Source organism: Rhinoderma darwinii, chromosome 5 (genome assembly GCF_050947455.1).
Source record: "Rhinoderma darwinii isolate aRhiDar2 chromosome 5, aRhiDar2.hap1, whole genome shotgun sequence".
NCBI lineage: Eukaryota > Metazoa > Chordata > Amphibia > Anura > Rhinodermatidae > Rhinoderma > Rhinoderma darwinii.
The window spans coordinates 207,027,522-207,053,383 of record NC_134691.1 but is presented as its reverse complement, the minus strand read 5'-3'; the positions used below and the strand labels follow the sequence as shown (position 1 = coordinate 207,053,383).

Here is a 25,862-nt window from a genome sequence, read left to right as displayed (position 1 = left end):
GGCCTCCCTAGCTTCCCTCCATAGTTTTTCCATCCCTTCACTGGGGGTTTTGAATAAATGCCGTCTCAGTTTCATCCACCCTTCGTCTCATAGTTACCCCCAATTTTCTGGTTTTCATATTCCTCAAGCTAAGGTTTAAAGAGAATTCCGCGTACCGAGGCCTTCAGGGCATCCCAGACCACATTACAAGATGCGGTACCGCTATGGAAAAGAAAATACTCCATAATATGTTTTGTGATATCCTCAGCATTCAACAGCGGGAGCCAAAATGCATTACTTTCCACAATTGAGTACCTTGTCTAGAGGACCTCGAGAAATCCGCCTTCAGGAGCATAGGCGAATGATCCGACAATGTTCTAGTCAAATATTCAACAGAGCGAACTCTAGACAAAAAGATGTCATTAATGAACATATAGTCAATTCTAGACATGGAACTAAATGCGGTAGAATGGCATGAGAATGCTCTAGTCTGCGGATGTTTTATACGCCGGATATCTATTAGTGAGGATTATTTTATCACATGTCCAAACCTCGTTAAGTCATCTCTCACCAATCTAACATCCGTGTGGAATTTGTCCCAACATTCGTTTAGCAAGTTATTAAAATCCCCCATCAGAATCAACGGAATTCCTGCAAACCTACTGGTAAAAGTCAGTACTTTATTGAGTACCACCCTGGAGTATGGAGGAGGCACATAAACTGCAGATAAAACACACTCAACACCATAAATACTGCAATGTCAACAGATGTATCTGCCCTCTCCATCATTTTCCTCCTCCAGGCAGCTAAAAGGAATCACCTTATGTATAAGAATGCAGAACCCTCTGGAGTACCCAGTATGAGTGTTATAATAAGCATGCCCAATCCATGCTCTTTTCACCCCCTGCACCGTATCTTTGGTTAAATGAGTTTCTTGAAAACTAATAATAGATGGTTTATGAGCCTTAAAGGGAACCTGTCACCAGCATTTTAGCTATAAAGCCAGCAATACCTGGTGAAAGTGGGTGAAAAATCATTGTCATCTAAGCTATATGTTCTAAGTAAGCTCTGTAGCTTTAGTATTCCGTTTTTCAGTGGTCCCACACCGTATGCAAATGAGCAGAAAAGAGTCAAATCTTCATCTGAAAAGAGTCCGATTTTCATTCCTCCAGCATCAGAGTGGACTCCACCTCCTTCTTTTTGATTGACAGCTCCTTAGCCAGTCAGGGCCGGACAAGTGTCGGCGGTGGGCGGGGTTAAGAAGCTGCATCCCAGAGGGAAAACTAATTACCATAAAAGGCGGGAAGAGTTTAAACGACTACATTTACTGACAGAGGAGGACTTCAGGAAAGAAGAGAACAGGAACGCACTCTGGACAGCTGCGGCCATTGAGGGGTCAGGCGAGTTTGACAGGTAAGATGTTGATGACAGGATCCCTTTAACAATCAAAAACAGCCCTCCTCTTAACCAGATCACCCATACCCCGTATGTATTCCAAGAAATAAATGTTACTCGATCAGCTATCGAATATACAAGAAACCAAACGAAAACATTTCGTACGCTATGCAACCCTCCCCGCCATCGACCCACCCATAATAAGCACATGCATACAAGATATACGAATATATACAATCGACAGAGCGTAAACCCATTCCAGGTGCACCAGACCCTCCCTACCCCTCCCCTAAAGATATCTGTAATAACATTGGAAAAATCATATGCAATAATATGAAACCACCCAAGCAACAGAATCAGGCGAGAGCACGAGTCCACCTTACGAGCCCCATAAGAGCGATATATCGGCAAGGCGTACACATAGTATAATACGTAACTTCAGCCCCACTCGGCTTAACTGATCAACAATCGGTGAACTTTCAGCACATCCGTTTTAATGCACACAGACATCCCACATATGCAAACTTCTGGTGTTCAAAGTCAGCCGGCAGTGCCATTGACTAAGATCATCAGACATTTCTCTGGCCTTTTCCAGGAGAACATCACAATCTCTATAGTGCAGCAATTTGGCCAGCAAAGTCCTTGGCAGGGCACCCTCAGGCAACGGCCGTGTCGGCACCCTGTGTGCCCGCTCTACTGCATATAATGGCGACAATCTCCTTTAGAAAAGTATTCATAAGCCAAGATTCAAAATATAGAGTGGGATCCGATCCCTTCACCTTCTCCGGCATGCCCATTATGCGGACATTATTCCTGCGTAGCCTATTTTCTAGATCGTCAGCTTTGGCTACCAGGCTTGCAATAGTACGGTCATAATGGCGTAGATCCCGCAAGGCAGGGGTCGAAGCATCCTCCACATCACTCACTCTCCCCTCAACCTCCGTCGTCCTATCAGAATTTTTTTTGACATCGTCTCAAAAAGGTAATGTCAGCGGTCACTTTCTCCATCTGGGAGACCAGCGTAGAGACATTAGTATTACAGGTAGTAACCGCCATCATAATGTCCCTTCGGGTCGGTACCTTGGCAGAAATTGTCAGAGTCTGTGCTGGTGAGCTATTGAGGGCCTTCCCAGCATGCTCCAACACGGCGGACCTGGAGACCAGTATACTCCCGGTGCTTCCCTCATCCATCTCTCCCTCCTCCTAGATCAGTTTTTAATGGAAGTCCCAAGGATTGATGCCTGAAAAACGGCCGTTAAAAACTGATCCATTGAATTCCATTGGGGCCGTCGGTTCATGAAAACGGGGAAAAATAGGTTGTCTTATTTTTGAGAGCCAATACTCATGGGCCGTTAAAAAAAAATGTCAGTGTGAATACACCCATAGAAATTCATTGTTCAGAAAAGGGCCATGTAACGGGTGTTAAAAAAACGGCCATCTTTCAATGCCGTGTGAATGTAGCCTAATGCTACATTCACACGACCGTGAAAAAAAATGACAGTTTTTCATGGCCATTTTGCATCAGTCTGTCTCCAAATTTTCATCCATTTCCAGTCCATCTATCCATCTTTAATGGCCATTTGCCATCCATTTCTCATGGCCTTTAAAAAAAAAAAAAAAAAAAAAAGGATGGATTTCATTTGTCAGATTTTTTTTTTTGTCCCAACCCCCTCAAATCACCAGTGCCCATGTAGATAGTGCTGTAATCTCCCTGTAGATAGTGCCACAGTGCTCACTGTAAATAATGCCCACATGGTGCCAGTGCCCACTGTAGATAGTACCACAGTGCCCACATAGTGCCACAGTGCCCATGTTGATAGCACCAGTGTCCCCTGTAGATAGTGCCACATCCCCCATATAGGACGCCCCCCCTCACCTGTAGATAGCGCCACTGTAGCTCACTGTAGGACAGTGACATCAGGAAAGAGGAATCCCCTGCCAGAGTGGACCGGGGATTCCGCTCTAGGAGTAACATCTTGACGTTACTGTCCACATATGGATAGTGACGCCGAGGGCTTCTCTAGGAGCAGAATCCCCTGCCAGAGAGGGGTCTGGCCGCTGGAGATTCCATTGCTACAGGGAGCTACATTGGCACGCTATCTACGGGGGATGGACGGGGGGCTTGCTATCTTTAGGGAGGGGGGTGCTATCTACATGGAGGGGTGCTAGCTACAAGACTAAAGTCCCCGGCCAGAGATCTTGCGATGCTCTGGCTGGGGATTCAATTGTTGAAAGCTTGACATCACTGTCCTTCTATAGACACTAATGTCAAGGGCTTCCCCAGGCTCAGCGCTCAAAGTAGCGCTGTGTGTGGGGAGCACTCGGCCAGGATCTGTTTTTACCGGCTGTTACAAGGACTGTTTCCTGGAAAACGGCCGGTAAAACCTGACCCATTGACTTCTATGGGAGCCACCTGGCCGTGAAAACGGCCAAAAATAGGACGTCATATTTTTTGACGGCCAATATTCACGGGTCGTTAAAAAGACGGCCATGTGAATACACCCATGGAACTTCATTGTTCTAAAAACGGCCGTTTTTCACTGTCTTGTGAATGTAGCCTTAGACACACCAGTGACCACAACACTGTTCAGTCTTTTCAGTGTAATATATTATTTATAATGTCCTAAACAATAGCAGAGGCTAATCCCCTTAGCTGGCTCTTCTATACACATGCGCAGGCAGGGGACACTATAAACACAGTGGACATGTGATAACTCATGTGACCACTGCCTCCATTTTTGCCACCACCCTGCAGCGCATGTTACAGATTAGTCAAAGGGGTGCGCCTTTTGTTTTTTTGATCAACAGTCATTCAATTTTAGGTAAACCGGTATAGGAAACAACACTGTTTTTGGTTGCAAAAATGACAATTTCTTGAATATCAAAATGAAAGGTTCTTGAACCTTGACAAAACGGTTACAATTCACAAACAAAACGTCTAGCAATATCAGGACTAACCATAAACATATCTTACCTGCTGAACATCTTGCTGAAAGACACAGAGTTGTAATCGCTGATGTAATCGAACCTTACGATGCTGCCATATATTTTCCAGCTGTCGTTGATGGTGCAAAACCTCATGAACAGCATCTAAGACGTGATGAACAGCCTTTGAATAGTTAGCAGACGCAGTCAGGGAATCGGAGCTACCAGGAGTTAATGGCCGCTGAAGTTTGTCAAGCAGAGATTTTCCTTCTTGACTAACCTTTACAAAAAAATGTAGAAAGTTTGTTATTAGTTTCAATTTTTCTTTAACAACCCCACACCACACATAAACTCAAATTCAATAACATTTAAACACTAAAAGCATGTTCACACAGCTTACGTTCCAGGGTAATTTGGAGCGTAAAACGCTTGCATTCCAGTCTGAAATACAAATTTGAAAATGCCTGCAATTGGCCTTTCATTGTTTGCAATGGTAAAATGCTGTGCAGTTCACACAGGGCATAATTAGTTTGACAACAAAAAAACGCAGCGTAAAAATACACCTCGAAAAGAGTATTGCATGTCACTTCTTGAGGCATTTTTGTAGAAGATTTTCAACATTTTCTATTGCCTAAAAAGATTTGAACATGCACTTCAAAAACATTTTGAAATTCTGCTAAAAAAAGGTCTGGTTTTCAGAGGCTGACGCCTCTTGAAATCAGCTACGTATTTTTCTGCCTCAAAATAAGCAATGTGAACATGCCTTTAAGCAATGTTCACATAGCATATTATACAGGCTTTAAAATTATGCAAGATAATTGCGATTATGCTTAGAATAAAAAAAATCTTTACAGCTGACATCCACCTGTAATGGCAGGAACCGGAGCTAGCTCCGATCCCTGCCATTAACCCCTTCGATGCAGGCAATCAGGACTGGCGACTGCTGCTATGGCAACAGGAGACACAATGGCCTCCTGCTCTGCCATTACCAGAGCCTGATCGGCTTGCTGTCAGTGAATGACTGACAGATCTAATACATTGCACTACGTAGGTAGTGCAATGTATTAGAAAAAAAACATCAGACAGTCGGAACTTGAAGTCCCCTAGTGGGACTTGAAAATAAGTGTAAAAAATAAGTGAAAGAAATAAGTTTGAAAACAATAAAAGTTTCAAGTAATAAAATAAAACACAATCGCCCTTTTTCCCTTATTAAGTCCTTTATTATTGAAAAAAAATAAATAAACCATAAGTATTTGGTATCGCCGCGACCGTAACGACCTGAGGTATCAAAATATTATATTATTTATTGCACGCGGTGAACATCGTAAAAAAAACCCGTAAAAAACGTTACCAAAGTTTCTATTTTTTGGTCACTTTGCCCTACAAATATTAGAATAAAAAGTGATCAAAAAGTCGCACGGATCCAAAAATGGTACCTATAAAAACTATAGCTCGTCCCGCAAAAAACAAGCCCTCATACAGCTCCGTCGACAAAATTTTTTAAAAGTTATGGTTCTCACAACTTGGTGACAGAAAAAATACATTCTTTTTCCAAAAGTAATTTTATTGTGCAAAAAGTTGTAAAACATAAAAAAGTTCTATAAATGAGGTATCGCCGGAATCGTACTGACCCGCAGAATAACGTGAACATGTAGTTTATAACTCGTGGTGAACGCTGTATAAAAAAAAACTATGGCAGAATTGCGGTTTTTTGTTTACCTGGCATCCCAAAAAATAAGATAAAAGGTGATCAAAAAGTCACATGTACCCCAAAATGGTACCAATAATAACTACAGCTCGTCCCGCAAAAAAAAGCCCTCATACCACTACGTCTATGAAGAAATAAAATTAGTTAAGGCTCCAATAAGTCAGGAAATAAAAAATATGCAGTTGTGCCGGCCCGAGGGGAACATTTCTTCTGTTTCAGGAAGCGATTTATCAAGGACCTAAAATTAGGGAACCAGGAAGGGGAGGGCCCAAACATATCTGCTGGAAGGGTGCCCGTATTATACTAGGACAACACTTTCCCAGCAAAATTCCCCAAACAGCAAAGATGCAGAGTGTGGATCAAAAGGGGCATAAGAAAGGACGCCATATATCAGTGCGACACCGGCCTGTGCAGAAAGGATTGTGTCACAGCGTAACACACATCTATTAATCATTTTATTGTTTTTTTACCCCATTATTATACCACCTGACTATGCCCCTTATATACTCCGCCCGGCTTACATGTACCCCCACATTATTAATGGAAACACCAGCAATAATCAAACAAATCTACTACCAAGCAAAATCCGCTCTCCAAAAGCCAAATGGTGCTCCCTCCGCTCTGAACCCTATAATGTGCCCAAACAGCAGTTTCCTTCCACATATATGGCATAGTCATACCCAGGAGAACCCTTTTAACAATTTTTTGGGTGTGTGTCTCCAGTGGTATAAGCTGGGCATGACATAATTGTCACTGAAATGGCATATCTAGGGAAAAATATAAATTTTTAATTTGCACCATCCGCAGTGCAATCATTTATGGAAAAGATCTGTGGGGTTAAAATGCTCACTACACCCCTTAATAAATGCCTTGAGGGTGTAGTTTCCAAATGGGGTCACTTCTCAGGGGTTTCTTTTTATTATTTCACATCTGAGCCTCTGCAGTTGTGAACCAATACTTTGAAAATCGCCAAATTAGGCCTCAATTTTACATGGTACGCTTTCACTCCTGAGCCTGGTCGAATGACCAGGCAAAATATTAGTGCCCCATGTAGGATGTTTCTAAAACCGGGAAACACTGCATAACAATTAGAGAGCTGTCTTGTTATGGTGGCACAAGCTGGGCACCACATATTGGCATATCTATGGAAAAAATCCCATTTTCACTCTGCAACATCGAGTGCACACGAATTTCTACAAAACATCTGCAGGGTTAAAATGCTCACTACACCCCTAGGTAAATGCATTGGGGGTGTAGTTTCCAAAATTGGGTCACTTCTGGGGGGTTTCCACTGTTTTGGGCCCACAGGTGCCCAGAAATCAATCCAGCAACATCTGCACTCCAAATGGCGCTCCTTCCCTTCTGAGCCCTGCCGTGTGCCCAAACAGCAGTTTATGACCACATATGGGGGTATTGCCGTAGTCGGGAGAAATTGCTTTACAAATGTTGGGTTCTTTTTTTCCTTTATTTGTTGAGAAAATGAAAAATGTTGCGCTAAAGCTACGTCTTATTGAAGAAAAAGGATTGTTTTTATTTTCACTGTGGGGTCAAAATGCTTACTACACCCCTAGATGAATTCCTCAAGAGGTGTAGTTTCCTAAATGGATTCACTTTTTGGGCGTTTTCATTGTTTTGTCCCCTCAGGGGCTTTGTAAATGCCACATGGCCTCTGCAAACCATTCCTGCTAAATGTGATCTCCAAAAGCCAAATAGCGCTCTTTCCCTTCTAAGCCCTGCCGTATATCTTAACAGCCGATTATTACCACAAGTGGGGTATTGTTTTACTCGGGAGAAATTGCTTTACAAATTTTACGGTGCTTTTTCTCCTTCAGTCCTTGTGGAAATGAGAAAAAATTAGCTAAACCTACATTTTCTTTGAAAAAAATTTAGATTTTTATTTTCAGGGCCTACTTCCAATAATTTCTGCAAAAAAATTGTGGGGTCAAAACGCTCATTATACCCCTAGATAATTTCCTCAATGGGTGTAGTCTCCAAAATGGGGTCACTTGTGGGGGGTTTCCACTGTTTTGTCCCTTCAGGGGCTTTGTAAATGTGACCATTCCTGCTAAATTTGAGCTCCAAAAGCCAAATATTCACTTCTAAGCCCTGCCGTGTGTCCAAACAGCCGTTTATTACCACATGTGGGGAATTGTTTTACTCAGGAGAAATTGCTTTACAGATTTTGCGGCGCTTTTTCTCCTTTAGTCCTTGTGGAAATTAGAAAAAAAATACCTAAAGCTACATTTTCTTTGAAAAAAAATGTCGATTTTAATTTTCACAGCCTACTTCCAATAATTTCTGTAAAAAACCTGTGCGATCAAAATGCTCACTATACCCCTAGATAATTTCCTTGAGGTGTGTAGTTTCCCAAATGGGGTCACTTTGGGGGATTTTCACTGTTTTGGCACCGCAAGAGCCCTTCAAACCTGACATGGTGCCTAAAATATATTCTAATAAAAATAAGGCCCCAAAATCCTCTAGGTACTCTTTTGCTTCTGAGGCTGGTGCTACATTCCAGTGGCACGCTATGGCCACATGTGGGATATTTCCAAAAACTGCAGAACCTGGGCAATAAATATTGAGTTGCATTTCTCTGGTAAAACCTTCTGTGTTATAAAAAAAATTGTATTAAAAATTTATTTCTGCAAAAAAATATGACATTTGTACATTTCCCATCTACTTTGCCTTAATTCCTGTGAAATGTCTAAAGGGTTAAGAAATTTTCGAAATGCTGTTTTGAATACTTTGAGGGGTGAAGTTTTTAAAATGGGGTGACTTTTTGGGGGTTTCTAATATATAAGGCCCTCAAAGCCACGTCACAAGTGAACTGGCCCCTGTAAAAATAGCCTTTTGAAATTTTCTTGAAAATGTGAGAAATTGCTGCTAAAGTTCAAAGCCTTGTAACGTCCTAGAAAAATAAAAGGATGTTCAAAAAACGATGCCAATCTAAGTTAGACATATGGGGGATGTTAATTAGGGAAAATTTTGTGTGTTATAACTGCCTGTCTTACAAGCAGATACATTTAAATTGAGAAAAATGCTAATTTTTGCAATTTTTCGCTAAATTTTGGTGTTTTTCACAATTAAATACTGAATATATCGAGCAAATTTTGCCAGTAACATAAAGTCCAATGTTTCGCAAGAAAAAAAATCTCAGAATCGCTTGGATAGGTAAAAGCATTACGGAGTTATTACCACATAAAGTGAAACATGTCAGATTTGAAAAATGAGGCTCTGTCAGGAAGGTCAAAAGTGGCTAAAGAGGGAATGGGTTAAGACCCAGTCGCTCTGTGTGTGCTGTGTTGATGTGTTGTCTACAGGGAATGCATGTAATGTGACTATCAACAAATGCTGCAGCACAATGGAAAACACATAACTAATTGGCAGAGAGAGGAAGGGGACAAAGCAGATCTGCAATGTGTTGGACTAGCAATTCAGCTATCCAGTGGTCCCGTTCTGAACTTCAGTACACAATGCAGCTATCAGACTAGCAATTTAGCCATCCAGCCCCATCCCCTTCAGTCTATGCCGAAGGGGTTGTTGTAGTAGGACGATGCGCCACTGAACATACTGGAAACTCTTTGCGAGGATGCCTGGCGGTGACTTTAGAAAATTTTGGTAATTTACATAAAATGCAGATGCCAGGCACGCTCTAATAACTGTGGTCATTTTTACCTTTTTTACTACTTATATTTAGAAACGTTCGTATTCTTTTAAATAAAATATTTCATGGTCGAGGTACTATTTAATCTGCATGGATCATAACCAAAGAATACCTTCGATGATGCAGCGATACGCAGTGTTAATTTCTTAAATCTTACCATGCATTTTGGGTTTATTTTGTGTATTCTAAATAAGTCTTTATCTACACCAGGGGTCTCAAACTCGGCCGGGTAAGTGGGCCACATATAGAAAAATGTGAAGTTGACGGGCTGCATTACTTTCAAATTTGATACAATACCAAATTATTGTTAATCAATTAGTTATTTGAACTACTATAATAATACTACATTACTATAATACTACACTACTATAATAATACCGCTAGGTTTAAGGTTAAAGGAAATTTGCGAGATTTCTCCATGTGCTTATTTCAACAATCCCGTTTTCCAACTTAAAGAGACTCTGTCACCACATTATAAGTGCCCTATCTCCTACATAAGGAGATCGCGCTATAATCTAGGTGACAGCAGTGCTTTTTATTTAGAAAAACGATCTATTTTTACCCCTTTATGAGCGATTTTTAGCTTTATGCTAATTAGTTTCTTAATGCGCAAGTGGGCGTGTTTTTACTTTAGACCAAGTGGGCGTTGTACAGAGAAGTGTACGACGCTGACCAATCAGCGTCATACACATCTCTCTATTCATTTACACAGCAGCATCGTGTTCTTACTAGAACACGATGTGCAGTCACATACACACACATTAACGTTACTCATGTGTCAATGAATATACATTACCTCCAGCCAGGACGTGATGTGTATTCAGAATCCTGACACGTCTGAATCTTTTCTGTGAGATTAGCTATATCTAATATCTATCTAATATTAGCTATATCGCTAGTGCAGTGTAAATGAATGGAGAGTAGTGTATGACGCTGATTGGTCAGGGTCATACACTCCTCTGTACAACGCCCACTTGGTCTAAAGTAAAAACACGCCCACTTGGGCATTAAGAAACTCATTAGCATAAAGCTAAAAATCGCTCATAAAGTTGTAATAATAGATAGTTTTTCTAAATAAAAAGCACAGCTGTCACCTACATTATAGCGCCGATCTCCTTACGTAGGAGATAGGGCACTTATAATGTGGTGACAGAGCCTCTTTAAGTGTTGCTAAATGCAGTCCGGCGGCTCAGTTGGCAGACACACAAATGTCAAGATTGGGCAGCCCCTTTTTACATACTGCCACAGTGCCCTCTGTAGATGCTGACACACATCCCTAGATAATGCCAGTGTCCTCTGTAGATGCTGCCACAGTGCCCTCTGTAGATGCTGCCACAGTGCCCTCTGTAGATAATGTCACACACCCCTTATAGATAGTGCAACATACAGCCCTTTGTAGAAAGTGCCCCACACACCCCCAGTAGACAGCTCTACTGGGGCTCCCTCTAGAAATGGAATACCCAGCCAGAGCGTTGCCGACACTTTGGACAGGGATTCCTCTGCTGGAGGAGCTCCTGATGTCACTGTCCATACACAGTGACATCAGGGGATCCTCCTGGATCGGAATGTGATGTTAGGGGCAACCCCAGAGCCAGTGTCCCAGAGCAGAGCACTAGTATAAGCTCTGCTCCGGAACTCTGGGGAAGCAACTGACATCAGTGCCCATATATGGACAGTGATGTCAGGGGCTTGCCCAGAGCTCGAGTCCCGGAGCAGAGCCGCTTCTAGCACTCTGCCTAGTATTCCAGCTCTGCTCCTGACATCACTGTTCATATATGGACAGAGATGTTAGGGGCAACACCAGAGCTGAAGTCACAGACAGAGTGCCAGTAGCGCTCCTACTGGGATTCCAGCTGTGCTACTGACATCACTGTCCAGCTCTGGGGAAGCCCTAGACATCGCTGTCCATATGTGGACAACGATGTCAGGAAATTCCACAGAGTCCCGGAGCAGAACCTATACTAGCACTCTGCCCGGAACTCCAGCTCTGGGGAAGTCCCAGACATCGCGTGTCCATAAATGGACAGCGATGTCAGGGAATTCCACAGAGTCCTGGAGTAGAGCCGATACTAGCGGCTGTGTCCCGCAGGCCGCAGATGACAGCCTCAGGGGCCGCATTCGGTCTGCGTGCTTGAGACCCCTGATCTACACCATATTACAAACCAACATCAGCATCTGAGCGAATTAAATGAGGAATCCTTTCCTCTGGTGGGTCCAAGGTACTAAATTTTGACACAGTCTACATAAAACTCTGCTATATTGTGCGCACTCTCCATCTTCCCACTGTCCGGAGTGCCTTTTCCCCTTTACCAACCTCCTTATTACTAAGCTCACCCCCTTCTAGTACGGTTTGACAACTTAAGCAGGCCATACCCATTACATGTACGTCCGCGGGACCAGACGACCATCTAATGTGTAAGGCGATTTTATCAACTCTCCCCGACATCTGGGAAAGGAAGAGTTGGGACACAGTCTTGCACATTGATGGTTGACCGGTCCCACCATCTGTGTTAAACACGCCCGATCATTTTTTTTTTTTTAGTAGTGCGTGCATGTGTATTGGCGATCGCTCAGATGACAGCTATCGCAAGTGTATGACCAGCTTAAAGAGGCTCTGTCACCACATTATAAGTGCCCTATCTCATAAATAATCGTATCGGCGCTGTAATGTAGATACGTTTTTCATTTTGAAAAACAATAATTTTTTACCAAGTTATGAGCAATTTTAGATTTATGCTAATTAGTTTCTTAATGCCCAACTGGGCGTTTTTTTACTTTTGACCAAGTGGGCATTGTAAAGAGAAGTGTATGACTACTCTATTGTCTTTCAGTCCCGTGTTGCCTGCCTCAATTTAGGAATAAAGAGAAACCTTTTTGCAAATGATGAGTGCCGTGCTGTCTTCCTTTCTACATGTTATTTGCTGAAACTAACTTCAACACGCACTGAGCACCACCAGATAAAGGCTGTCGAACCACAGGTCCCAGCTAGCTCAAGCACAGAGTCTGTGACACCGCAAGCTAAGGTAGTGCCAACCATTTTTACTTCTACATGTTGCACATTTCAAATTAACTAATCAGTAAGTTTGTGTGGGAGAAAACCTGAGTACCCGGAAGAAACCCACACAGGCACGGGTAAAACATACAAACTCCATGCATTTGTCGTCAATATTCGGACTCAACATCTGACCCAGTTATATATAGAGAAACTATTATATTGCAGAATCCTGCACTATACTCGTTTTTCTATATAATTGTAGGTACATTCTAAAGGCTATGTAAACCGTTGAAACCATATTTTACACACACACACACACACATATATATATATATATATATATATATATATGTATTAGTGTAACTGGTGCAACTTTCAAAATACTTTAAAAATAATTTTTACCTTTTGAGATACAGCTGCTTTGTAACTGAATACAGAGCAGCTGTATCTAGCGCTGAAACCTGTATGTGTCAGGTCTGCAACTTGACGGGTTCAGTATAATTCGATATTATCACTTAGATGTGATCGATAGTAGCTCGACCCTGCGTGGATCCGCTTTCACTGAACCAGTCAGTCCCACGGACCAGACAAATACAGGACTTCGCGCACGATAAAGCTGCTCTGTATACAGAATGCAAAGCAGCTGTATCTCAAAAAGTAAAAGTAACTTTTAAACTAGAAAATAAATTTTTAAAAAGGACCTAATTTATTCAAAACTGTAAGAGAAGTTGACGGGGGGCGTGGCTTGGACATGGCGCTGACCAGACGTGCTGCTTGAGAGCTCCGTTCCTGCACTTCCATAACCCGCTCATAAGCATATTATAAGACACACTTGAACCTACCTAATGGTCAGGAAATCTAAGGCAACTACGGGGACTCCATACTGTACGAGGCAGATGTCTTCAGCCGGCTCCATTCAGCGATTTCTCACCGACGCTGCTGCCGGGCCGTCTTCCAAGATGGCGCCGCTGGAGGGGAGACGAACTGGACCAGGATTCCCGCTTGCAGAGGAGTCTTCTTCGGGAGTTGCCGCTGCAGCATCAGGTACCGACAGTACCCCCTCTCCGGTCTCTGGCTCCCAGGGTTCGTTTCCTTCCCTGCTGGCGGGGGTAGAGATGGGCCCTTCTGGAACTGTCATGGCGCTTCCCGCACCGTCCTGCTCGCCACGTGGTGTCAGTCATGGCGCCCGGGTCTCTCATTCCTCATCCTCTGGCATGCTGGGGTCTGCATCAATGCCTGCTTCTCCTCGGGATCTGGATCTTCATTCCTCCCTCCACATTAATGGCTCTGCTAGCATGGGAGATGATTTACAGGGCCTGAGACCAGCTCGCCTCATTGCCCACTAAACAGGACATGGAGCGTTATGTGAATCGTCTTGAGATGACATATAAATCTGAGATACAGGCTCTTATGACTGTCTCTCAATTGTCCGATCAAGTTCAGCGCATAGAAGGCGATGTTTTCTCTGTTACACAGCAGCAAGTCTCTCATGCAGAACGGCTGGATCAGCACTCCCAGCAGATTCATGCTCTATTTAACCTGGCTGAAGATCATGAGAATCGGAATCGCCGTAACATTCGGCTCCGGGGCATTCCTGAGGATATATCTTCGGGGCAACTCATACCCATCCTACAGTCTTTGTTTAACTCCCTGCTGGGGCGCCCTGCTGACGATCCATTGGAGCTTGATAGGGCTCACAGGACTCTCGGCCCTCGTAACCCGGATCCTGATAGGTCTAGAGATGTGCTATGCCGTGTCCATTTTTTCTCTCTGAAGGAGCAGATCATGAGGAAGGCCCGAGACAAAGGAGAAGTCTTATTACAAGGGGTCAAGATCCAGTTGTTATCCGATTTGTCCAAGATGACCCTGGACAAACGCCGAGTGCTTCGTCCTTTGCTGGATGTGCTGAGAGAGCATGAGATCTCCTATTCCTGGGGTCACCCCTTCCAGCTACAGGTCCGCAGGGATGGGACATTGTTGAGTGTTCGAGACCCAGGGGATGTCCCGGACTTCTGTGCTGCCCTCCAGGTGCCGAGAGTTTCCCTGCCTGATTGGCCGTATGCCCCTCTACCATCACAGCGCTCAAGGCCGCGCCGGCGTGGTCGTTCTCCCGCTTCTCCTATGGGTCGTCCTGGTGGGCGACGTGCTGAGCCGCTGTGATTTCGTATGGAGCTTTGTCAGCCAGCAGTCGGCCTAGGCCGGTTAAGTTCAATTGTTATTGGTTATATCTTGGGAGGCGAAGGTCTGATGGGTGTCATATAATGCCAAGTTATGCCGGTACTTTCGCCCTACGTAGGGGCTGCAGGTGTTCAGATTGATCAGTTACCCGGGATTAATTAATGTTCTTCAGCTGCCAGTACTACTGCACCATGTATGTTATGTGATTATCTACGGTGTTACTAATTACATGCCTGTGCATTCATGCGGTAACTGTATAGATTTCCGGGAATGTATTGTTATGCTGGCATCTCTGTTTTGATCCCGACCAAATGTCGGCCATTATTTCACTTTCTCGTGATATTGAGCTAATTGCCTTAATGTTCTTTCCATTCATGTGTTGGTTCTAAGATGTGTGATATTTGCACTGGGTTGGGGGGTGCGGGGCACTGGCTAGTCCTTGTCCTGACACTTCTCCTCTTAGGGACTCACTGGTTATATTCGGTGTACTCTTGATTGTTTCTCCTTGAGTAGCTCAAGGGGTGGGTGATTATTTCACCTGTCTGTTTGTCTTTGTTGTTTTCTCTCCCTTCCTTGTTTGTCCTGTTGTTGTTCGTCGCGCTTCTACTTTGTACATTGCTCTACGAGCTCCTTTAGTGAGATGTGGAAATGGCACAATTGAAGATTTGTACCTTTAATGCTAGGGGGCTTAATGTCCCAGAAAAACGCTCACAAATTTTATACAACATGCATAAAGAGCGGGTACATATTTTGTTCCTGCAAGAAACTCACTTTCAGACGGGCCATACGCCACAGTTCACGAATCGATATTTTCCGGCCTGGTTCCACAGTACCAACCCGGAATCTAAGTCCAACGGTGCCAGTATATGTATTCATAAGTCACTCTCACATAAAATTCTTGACGTTCTGGTTGACCCAGATGGTCGATATGTTTTTCTTAAGCTATCCATACGTAATAAGATCTTTACACTGGTTAATATGTACCTCCCCAATAGGGACCAGGCACGAGTAGGTCGATTGTATTTAAGGAAACTGGAAGAGTTCACTGAGGGCGTTCTAATTGTTGGAGGTGATTTTAATCGGACTTTTGATTCCAGACTTGACACCTCTTCGGGCAGGTCTGTAGATCCTAAGTCGCATTTGGGGGCATTGAAAAATGTGATGCATTCCATACAGTTGATTGACGTGTGGAGGATTCTACACCCTCAGGTAAGAGAATACACTTATTTCTCCCCACTGCATAACATGTACAGTAGGATACACGCTTTTTTGATTAGCCACCACTTGCTTACCTGGCACCCTACTTCTGACGTGGGCCCTATGATTTAATTGGACCATGCACCTGTGTTTCTGACCCTTACATTTCCTAATTCATTACCTAATTTCCAATCCTGGAAACTTAATGACAACTTGTTGCGGGATGCAGTATGCGTGGCGGCCATTAAAGATTCACTTACCGGTTTCTTTGAGGTTCATGAACATGAAGCTACTCCCTTGCCACTCCAGTGGGAGGCACTGAAGTGTGTCATTCGAGGGGTACTGATACAACATGGGACGCGGTTGAAGCGCGAAAAGGGGTTTGCTATTGCACGTCTCTTGATTCAGATACGGGATTTGGAATCCTGTCATAAAAGGTTTCCATCCTCACAGATTTTTGCAGAGCTCACTACAGCGAGAGAATCCTTGTGTTCTTTGATATATCAGTCGCATGCTCGATTGAGGGATCGGATGCGCAAGCACTCATACGAATATGTAGATAAATGCGGTAGGTCTCTGGCGCGGATACTGCATCCCCGTACACAAGCGTCATATATCCCTAAAGTTTCATCTCCCTCGGGCGTTGAGGTTCATGACCCGGTTGGTATTACTGACTGCTTTAAACACTATTACTCGGCGCTATATAATATCAATTTCATGATATGCAGGCAGAATCGTTACGGGATAAAATCGACCGCTATGTTCAGGATACTGCGTTGCCGACCTTGGAGGAGGGGGTGGCTTTGGAGCTTGAGGAGGATTTTTTGGAAACCGAAGTGGAGCGGGCTATTGGAGAGTCGCCCTTGGGCAAAAGCCCGGGGCCCGATGGGTTTAATAACAAATTTTATAAGGCATTTAAAGATCAATTGGCTCCTTTTCTGACGAAAGTTTTTAACTCCGTGTCCTCCTCATGTCCCTTTGCGCCTCAATCCCTCGAGGCTCATATAACTCTTCTACCTAAACCAGGCTAGGACCCAACGGTGTGCGCAAACTTCAGGCCCATATCGTTAATTAATGTAGATGTGAAGCTTTTCGCGAAGCTACTTGCCTTTCGGTTATCGCCGTTACTACCTGACTTGATCGTGGATGATCAGGTGGGGTTTGTATGTGGTCGGGAAGCGCGGGAGAACACCAACAAAACCCTCCTTTTGACGTCATACTGCCAATCCCATAAGATACCGATGTGTTTACTCTCGATAGATGCCGAAAAGGCTTTTGATAGAGTGCACTGGGTGTTCCTCTGCAGTGTCCTGACTCAGGTTGGCCTTGGCACCACTACGGTAGATAGGATAATGGCCTTGTACCAAAGGCCTACAGCTCGAGTTCGTGTCAACGGACTATTCTCTGATCCTCTGACTATTGCTAATGGCACGAGACAGGGGTGCCCACTTTCGCCTCTTTTGTATGTTCTGGTCATGGAACACCTGGCCGTCGCGCTGCGGAACCCTAATGTTAACGGTATACGCATTGGCTCACAGCATCATAAATTGGCGTTATACGCGGATGACCTCCTGGTATATATCACAACTCCCATGATTTCTTTGCCATCTCTGACGGAGGAGTTTGAGCGCTTTGGCCATCTAAGTAATTTTAAAGTCAATTACTCTAAATCGGAGGCTTTGAATATCTCTTTGGATCAACCTCTGGCTGCCCATCCCGCTCAGGTTTTTCCGTTCAGGTGGCAACCCAAATCTTTAAAATATCTAGGGGTACATGTCCCTACGCAACAGTCAGATTTGTATGCTCTGAATTATACGCCCATCCTACAGCGTACCATGAAGGAATTGGCGGAATACGGCGGGAACCGCATGTCGTGGTTTGGACGTATCAATGCGGTCAAAATGGATGTCTTGCCCAAATTTCTATATATCTTCCAGACCGTCCCTATTGCAGTACCATCCAGTTTTTTCCAGGTTTTACATAGGGCCATAACTAAGTTTGTGTGGGGCTCCGATAAGCCTCGTATCCGGTATGCTGTCCTTAGCCGGCCAAAAGTAGACGGGGGCGCGGGTCTCCCAGACTTTAAACGATACCATCAAGCAGCGATAATTATGAGAGTAGTGGATTGGTTCCGTTCGGAGTCAGGTAAGAAATGGGTGCGCATTGAAAAGGCTATGTCTCCTCTGGCATTATCCTCTCTGCCGTGGCTGTCAGTCCTTCAGAGACAATCTCTCCCTCTACCTTTCCTCACACGTCAGTTTCTCATGGTTTGGGAACGGATCTTGGGTACTACAGGCCTTGTTCATCGCCCGGGTCCCTTGACTCCTCTATTTGATAATCCTTCTTTCCCTCCGGTGGAGGGTGTTGATACATTCCTCTGTTGGGAGAGAGCAAATGGTGGATGTTTATCGGAGACCCTTACTCCAGACGGTGCCATGTTGCCAATGACGGATGTATCTGCTGCCTGCCCGGGGAGGAGGTCAACCTGGTGGTCCTATTTGCAATTGCGGTCCTATCTTTCTTCCATAGGTGATTGTATGGTCTTACTACAGGTTAAGACTCCTTTGGAACTCTACTTGTCCTTGCCCACAGCTCCTTCTCACGTGTTGTCTCACCTGCATGGGATCCTTCTGCCGAAATTTTCTCTCTCTCAATTATCCTTCACTGCCGCATGGGACGAGGAAATGGGGGATAGACACTCTGAGGAAGAGTGGGGTACCGCTTTCCTGTTAGCTCATAAGTTACCGATGTCTTGTTTTGCACAGGAAAAGAATTACAAAATACTTACCAGGTGGTACCGTTGTCCGACCTTGTTACACAGGATATTCCCCGATGTGTCTGCTGATTGTTGGAGGTGTGGGGGGGCTCCTGGAACTATGTTGCATATTTGGTGGGATTGTCCCATGCTACGTCCCTTTTGGGGGAAGATTTTTGATTTAGGCAACAAGCTTTTCCATACTGAGGTTCCAACCTCGGCTTCCATAGGCTTGCTTTCTATGGTTCCTGGATCACTGCCACACCTCAAAAGGGGGATCTTTAGACATTTCTTGACCGCAGCGAGAACGGGGATACCTAGTCACTGGAAATCACATACTGTACCGTCCCTGGCGGAATGGGTAACGGAGGTGAACGGGATCATGAGGATGTAGGAGTTGCTGTCCGTTGATAGGGGCAAATCGGGGATCTTCGTCCAAACTTGGATGGTATGGACTGGATTCCGGGAAGGTGCTGATCTACCTCTCTGGTTGGATGGCAGGTTCTAAATGAATCATAGTACTTACCTGAGGCGCTTTGTATGTATGTGTTTTCCCTTTGTTGTCTGATGTTGTGTTGTATGTCCATATACTTAAAAAGTGCTCTTATAGGTGTCACTTCTCACTTTACTGGGGGGGGCGGTCTCCCTGACTATTGCACTGATTTAATGCGAACATGATACTGTTATTGCTATATCTCTCTTATCATTCAATTCTGATAAGTGGGAGGCTACCTCCTACTGTTGTTCTTCTACATTATATATATATATATATATATATATATATATATATGAATACTGTTACACTATGATGTTTCACTAGAATGTATTGCACTGCGTGCAAATTTATACTTTTTTTTTTTGCACAAACCGTGAAATGTTTGTATTGTTATATTTTCACAATAACAATCTTTGATAAAGTAAAAAAAAAAACTGTAAGAGAAAACTAGGAAGAAAAAAAGAAAGCTCATTAGCACTTCTTCATCCTCCGAGTCAAATAGTCACGATGCTTTTATTAGGTGACAAATTTCGAAACCAGACCAGTGTCATCATCAGACCATAGATATACATGGTCTCTTTTCTTTTACTTTTTTAATTATTCACTGTTCTTTGTAACGGAGATACTGGATAGCAAGTTTGGAGGTTTTCTTCAGTGCAGTTTGCATACGTATGCACGACTTCAGGAGTTTCAGGGTGAATACCTCTGTGGCAGATGTGAGCATGTTGTCCACCTGAAATCTCGCATTAGAGATCTGGAAAAGCAGAATGCAACACGGAGGGCAATAAGCTGGGTTAATGAAGTTAATAAGCAGAAGAAAGGTGTCCAAGAAAAGGGAGGCCAATCCTGTTATTCCGAGAAAAATTGCCAAGTTGGGTGATGATGCGAGGGTGTCCGTCTCAGAAACAGCAGCTGTAGCAGATACTGATCTCCCTAACAACTGGGAGAACAGCCCAGCTAGTAGTCGGCAGCATGGTAATGTAGGTAGGGTAAGACAATTAGTAGCTGTAGGGGATTTTATATCAGGAAGACGGATAGAATAATTTGTTGCCAAGACCGCTTCAAACTAATGGTTTCTTCTCTCCCTGGTGCCAGGATTCGGCATGTGGTGGAACGGGTGGATAAATTACTGGGAGGGTCTAGTGAATATCCAGCTGACGTGGTCCATGTAGGAACCAATGACAGAAAACATGGTAGGTGGAGGTGCCTTAAAGGGAATGTGTCGCTAAAATTGAATATTTTTTTTCAGTTTAACAGTCAGTATATAAGTAATTACACATTGTTTTAATTTTTTCACAAGACAGGAAATATTATAAATTAGATTCTAATTTGTAACATTTCCATGTGCTGGTCACTAGAGGGTGCAATTCCCAAAATTGCAGCATTGGCAATCTGGTAAAGCAACATCATTGCTTTATGCTGCAAATTTGGGGTAGACACACTCGATATAGTGTCCTCACACAATCCCTCCTCCCTTATCCTGGCTAGTGGGGTTTGAATCTTCAAACCTCCTACACTGTGTGCCGCCATTTTCTGAGCGAATGCACAGTGTAGGAGGATTAGATACAGTGGTAATCAGACAGTATAACACAAACATACACGAACGTAAAACACACATCACATACACAAACATAACTTACCTGCTCCTGCCGCCTACGCTCCTATTCCTTGCGTCTTCACTGCCTTGAACATATGGCCAGAAGCCGTGACCGGAAGTAGTCATCTTACTGTCCGGCCGCGGCTTCCGGTCCACATGAAAATGGCGCCGGATTTCCGCTCTGCCAAAGACCTTCCTTTTGGTCTGTGTGGGAGCGGCACATGCGCCGTTGCCACACAGACGGCGTACGCTATAGTGAATGGAACGGCTCCCGTTCGCATTCTCTATGGGGATGTATGTGTGTTAATCGACACATACAGAGATGAAAAAAAAAATGGCAGCCTCCATAGAGAAGTAAAAGTAAGAAGTAAAAAGTACAACACAAATAAATAAAATGTATTTTAATATCAAACTAAAAGCAATATTATGTAAAAAAATTTTTTTATTCGTGACACCTTCCCTTTAAGAATAATTTTAAAGAACTAGGCTACAAGCTGAAGGGAAGGACCTCCAAGGTTGTATTCTCAGGAATGCTGCTCGTACAATTTATCTACATTAAGCAACACTTAGCTTAACATACATTGTGGTAAAAACTTTGAGGGGCTATTGAGGGACTATATACAGGAGTATGTGACAAAAATTTTTATTATAAGTGACAGCCAGCACAGTTTTACTAAAGACAGAAGTTGTCAAACCAACCGGATTTGTTTTTATCAAGAGGTGAGTAGAAGCCTAGACAGAGAGCTACTGTGGATATAGTGGATATAGTGTTATTGGACTTTGCAAAGGCATTTGACACTGTCCCCCATAGACGTCTAATGGGTATACTACGGTCTATAAGTTTAGAGTATAGTTTGTAATTGGATTGAGAATTGGCTCAAGGACCCTATCCAGAGAGTTGTGGTCAATGATTCTTACTCTGAATGGTCCCCGGTTATAAGTGGTGTACCCCAGATTTCAGTGCAGGGCCCACTATTATTCAACTTATTTATTAATGATCTAGAGGATGGGATTAATAGCACTATTTCTATTTTTGCAGATGACACCAAGCTATGTAGTATAGTTCAGTCCATGGAAAATGTTCAGAAATTACAAGTAAATTTGGACCCACTGAGCGTTTGGGCATCCACTTGGCAAATGAGGATTAAAGGGGTTTCCCCATTAGGGACATTTATGACATATCAATAGGGACTCGCACCCATCTCTAGAACAGGGCCCCCTAAACCCAGTTCTACCTCTGTGTTCCTGCTGAAGCGTGTAATTTCCAACCATGAAGAAGAAAACAGCGTGGCTCGCTGAGTTAAGACGTTTCCTTAACTCTCATAGTAGTGAATGGCAGTTACAGAAGCAGAGTAGCATGCGACCCCCCAGAGGTGGGACCCGCATCCATCTGATATTTATGACATATCCTATGGATATCTCATAAATGTCCCTAATGGGAAAACCTCTTTAAACCTCATTTGCCAAGTTGATGCCCAAACACTCAGTGTGTCCAAATCGATTTGTAATTTATAAACATCTTCCATAGACTGAACTATATTACATAGCTTGGTGTCATCTGCAAAAATAAAAACAGTGCTATTAATCCCATCCCCTATAACCTTAATAAATAGGTTGAATAATATAGAGGATGGGATTAATAGCACGGTTTCTATTTTAACCTGGGACCAGTCAGAGTAGGAATCATTGACCACAACTCTCTAGATATGGTCCTTGGGCAAATTTTCAATCCAATTACAAACTTCACTTTCTAAACCTAAAGACCTTAACCCGTTAGTGACCGGCCCATAGTGTTTCTACGTCGGTCACTAACGGGCTTTATTCTGATGCAATAGACTTTCTACGTCACTGCATCGGAATAAAGTAGCGCCGCCAGGGGGAGGTTTAGCTCTCTGCTCTCAGCTGCCGGAGGTAGCTGAGGGCTTGGAGAAGTGACTGGGGAACGCTGTTTGCGGTCCCCATACCGGCGATCGCCGGTATTCAACGAATACCGGCGACCGCCGTTACAATGTATGTGCCGATGTAAATTAGTTTTCAATCTTCTCTCACCATGTATGTTTGGTGAGAGGAGATAAAAAAAAAACTACTGGTTAGGCCTCCGCTACCACCGATCATGTCCCCCCCCCCACCCCTAACTGCCGGGGAAAAAAGAAAAATGGCGCACGCATGCGCTGTCAGAGTAAGGCAGCTATTCTGCCTGTAAATAGAAACTGATCAGGGACCCTTATATTTGGTCCCTGATCAGATGGTCACTGTGATCTACCTATCACAGTGACCATAGTCCCATATTTTCAAAATACAGCACAGGATTTGTGCTCTTTCCCTCCTTCCTCTCACTGTAGTTGATCTGTGAGAGGCGAGAGAAATACTATACAAATCTTGTGCTGTATTATACTGTGAAATACACCACATATTTGCCAGTGTTCCTAGATTACCTGTAATCTACCCCCCAGATTACCCGTAATCACCCCAGATTACCCGTAATTACTTGGTACCTCTGTAATCCTTTTTCTTTTCTCGCTGATTTAGCTTTAGTTGCTGTTCTTAACTGCGGTTTACCGTATATTTTTTTTTTCTGCTAGTGTTGTGTGTATATATATATATATATATATATATATATATAAAATACAAAAAAATTTAAATACAAAAAAAATAATATTAACTTGTTAGTTTAGTGTTACAAAAAAATTAACCGCAGAAGCCGCAGAATGTTCTCTGCAGAGCAGGCATACGCCATGCTGTGCTCTAGCAGTTCCGGGAGCGGTACGGACACTGCGTCAGAAGCAGAACTTGGCTCAGAAAGCGACACAAGTTCTGCTTCTGCCACTGGACTCCCCAGCCCTATGGTGGTGGACGCAGCTGTCACTGGTGAAGGGTCAAAACCAGGGCCTAGTAATGCAGTCCCTCCCGCAATGTGGGATCCTGCACTTTCTTTCTCCCCCCAAATTCCGCCATTTACAGCGACTCCAGGCATCAACACTGATGTCTCAAATTTTACCCCCTATAATTTTTTCAATTTGTTTATAGGCGATCAGGTCCTGGAACTAATTGTCCATCAGACAAATTTATACGCCAGGCAATTTGTCACCCAAAATCCCAGATCTTACTATGCCAGTGGATGGATCCCCACAACCGTCTGTGAGATAAAAAAAAAATTTGGGGGGAATTACACTAAACATGGGGATAGTAAAAAAACCTTCTATCTGCTCCTACTGGGCTACCAGCGCTATCCATAGCACGCCTGTATTTGCTGCTGTCATGGCCCGAACGCGCTATGATACTCTAATGCGTTTCATGCACTTCTCAGACAACTCCCAAATCCCCCCAAGAAGTGACCCAGGCCATGATCGCCTCAACAATTTAAGACCCCTCATCTCCCTCCTATCTGAGTCATTTCTAAATTTGTACACCCCAGGCCAAAAAATAGCGGTAGACGAGTCCCTTATGTCCTTCAAGGGCAGTGTATCGTTTCGCCAATACATCCCCTCCAAAAGAGCCCGATACGGTGTGAAACTTTATAAGGTGTGCGAGAGCACAACGGGCTACACCTGTGCCTTTTTATATATATGAGGGCAGGGACCGCCACCTTAATCCCCCAGGATGCCCAGAGGATGTTGGCATTATTGGGAAAATTGTCTGGGAACTCATGGTGCCATTCCTACAGAAAGGGTACCATGTGTACACCGACAATTATTACACCAGTGTCCCCCTGTATAAGTCCCTCCATGCTGCTAATACAGGGGCCTGTGGGACGGCACGCAAAAATAGAGTCGGCTTCCCTCAACAACTGGTGTCCAGGCGAATAGAAAGGGGTGCGATACTCTCATTTGCAAGCAACCAGTTGCTTGCTGTCAAATGGAGTGCCAAACGGAGGTTTACATGCTGACCACCGTGCATGAGGACACCACAGTGGCAGTGAGAGAGAGGGGCGCTACCTCTGATAAGAGGAAACCGGTCTGCGTGGTGGACTATAAGAAGTTCATGGGGGGAGTCGATCTATCTGACCAGGTCCTACAACCGTACCTGGTCAAGCGCAAAATTAGGGCCTGGTATAAAAAGGTAGCGATCTACCTCATCCAAATGGCCACTTACAACAGTTATGTGCTCTATAAGACCATGGGAATACTCAGTTTCCTCCAATATCAGGAGAAAATTATAGCGCACCTCCCGTTTGACTCCCCCGCACCTGCAGAATCCTTTGAGTCAGAGGATGTAGTAAGGCTCACTGAGCGCCACTTCCTTCACTCCGTCCCTGCCACTGAGAATAAGGAATACCCCCAAAGGAGATACCGGGTGTGCAGTAAACATGGAAGGAGGAGGGATACCCGGTTTTACTGCCCCATGTGCCCTTCAAATCCAGGCCTGTGCAACGTCTCCTGTTTTGAGACCCATCATGCAGTTTCTAATTATTGATTTTATATATAATTTAGGGAACACCAAAAAGGGTGGGGTGGGGGGATTCATTTTAGGGAGTCCATTTCATTTATTCATATTTTTTGTTTAGTTTTTGGGCTTTCCAAGGGAGGGAGGGATTTTCACGGGGAGGTAGTAAAGTTTATTTATTTCAGACTGTAAAACAAATTTTCCCCTTTTTGATTTTTTTTTATACATTTCTTGGACAATTAAATCCTGGAGATGATCACTCACAAATGAATACTGTTTATTGTGCAGGAGCCCACATCTGTCTATTCAGAACATGGACCCCACAAGTGTTCTTGAAATAAAAAAATAAATGTGTGCATTTCATTTATTAGTAGATAAATCCAACACCTGCGGCCTAAGCCGCCCCTGAATTAGTGGAAGTCGTGCATTTTAGCAATGGTTACAAGAATAAATTCGGGATGTATTTCCTTTTTCTTATGACGGTGTCCTGCTACATACAGCAGTTACATTCCTAATTCTGTACCGTGATATGGGCGTGATATTTTTTTTTTGGAGGATCTCTAATAATTGAGCTGTTCCTTATCAATACA

The 25,862-nt window shown here is 43.7% G+C and overlaps 1 protein-coding gene across 3 annotated transcripts in view; it reads right to left on the bottom strand.

Moving 5' to 3' along the window:
• The window catches only part of TRIO (trio Rho guanine nucleotide exchange factor), a 539,453-nt gene that overhangs the window by 391,080 nt on the left and 122,511 nt on the right, over positions 1-25,862 (bottom strand). For all 3 annotated transcript variants that reach the window (XM_075826894.1, XM_075826893.1, XM_075826892.1), the window contains exon 9: positions 4,349-4,579. In XM_075826894.1, coding sequence (XP_075683009.1) covers positions 4,349-4,579 — 231 coding nt within the window. The remainder of the gene's footprint in view (positions 1-4,348; positions 4,580-25,862) is intronic.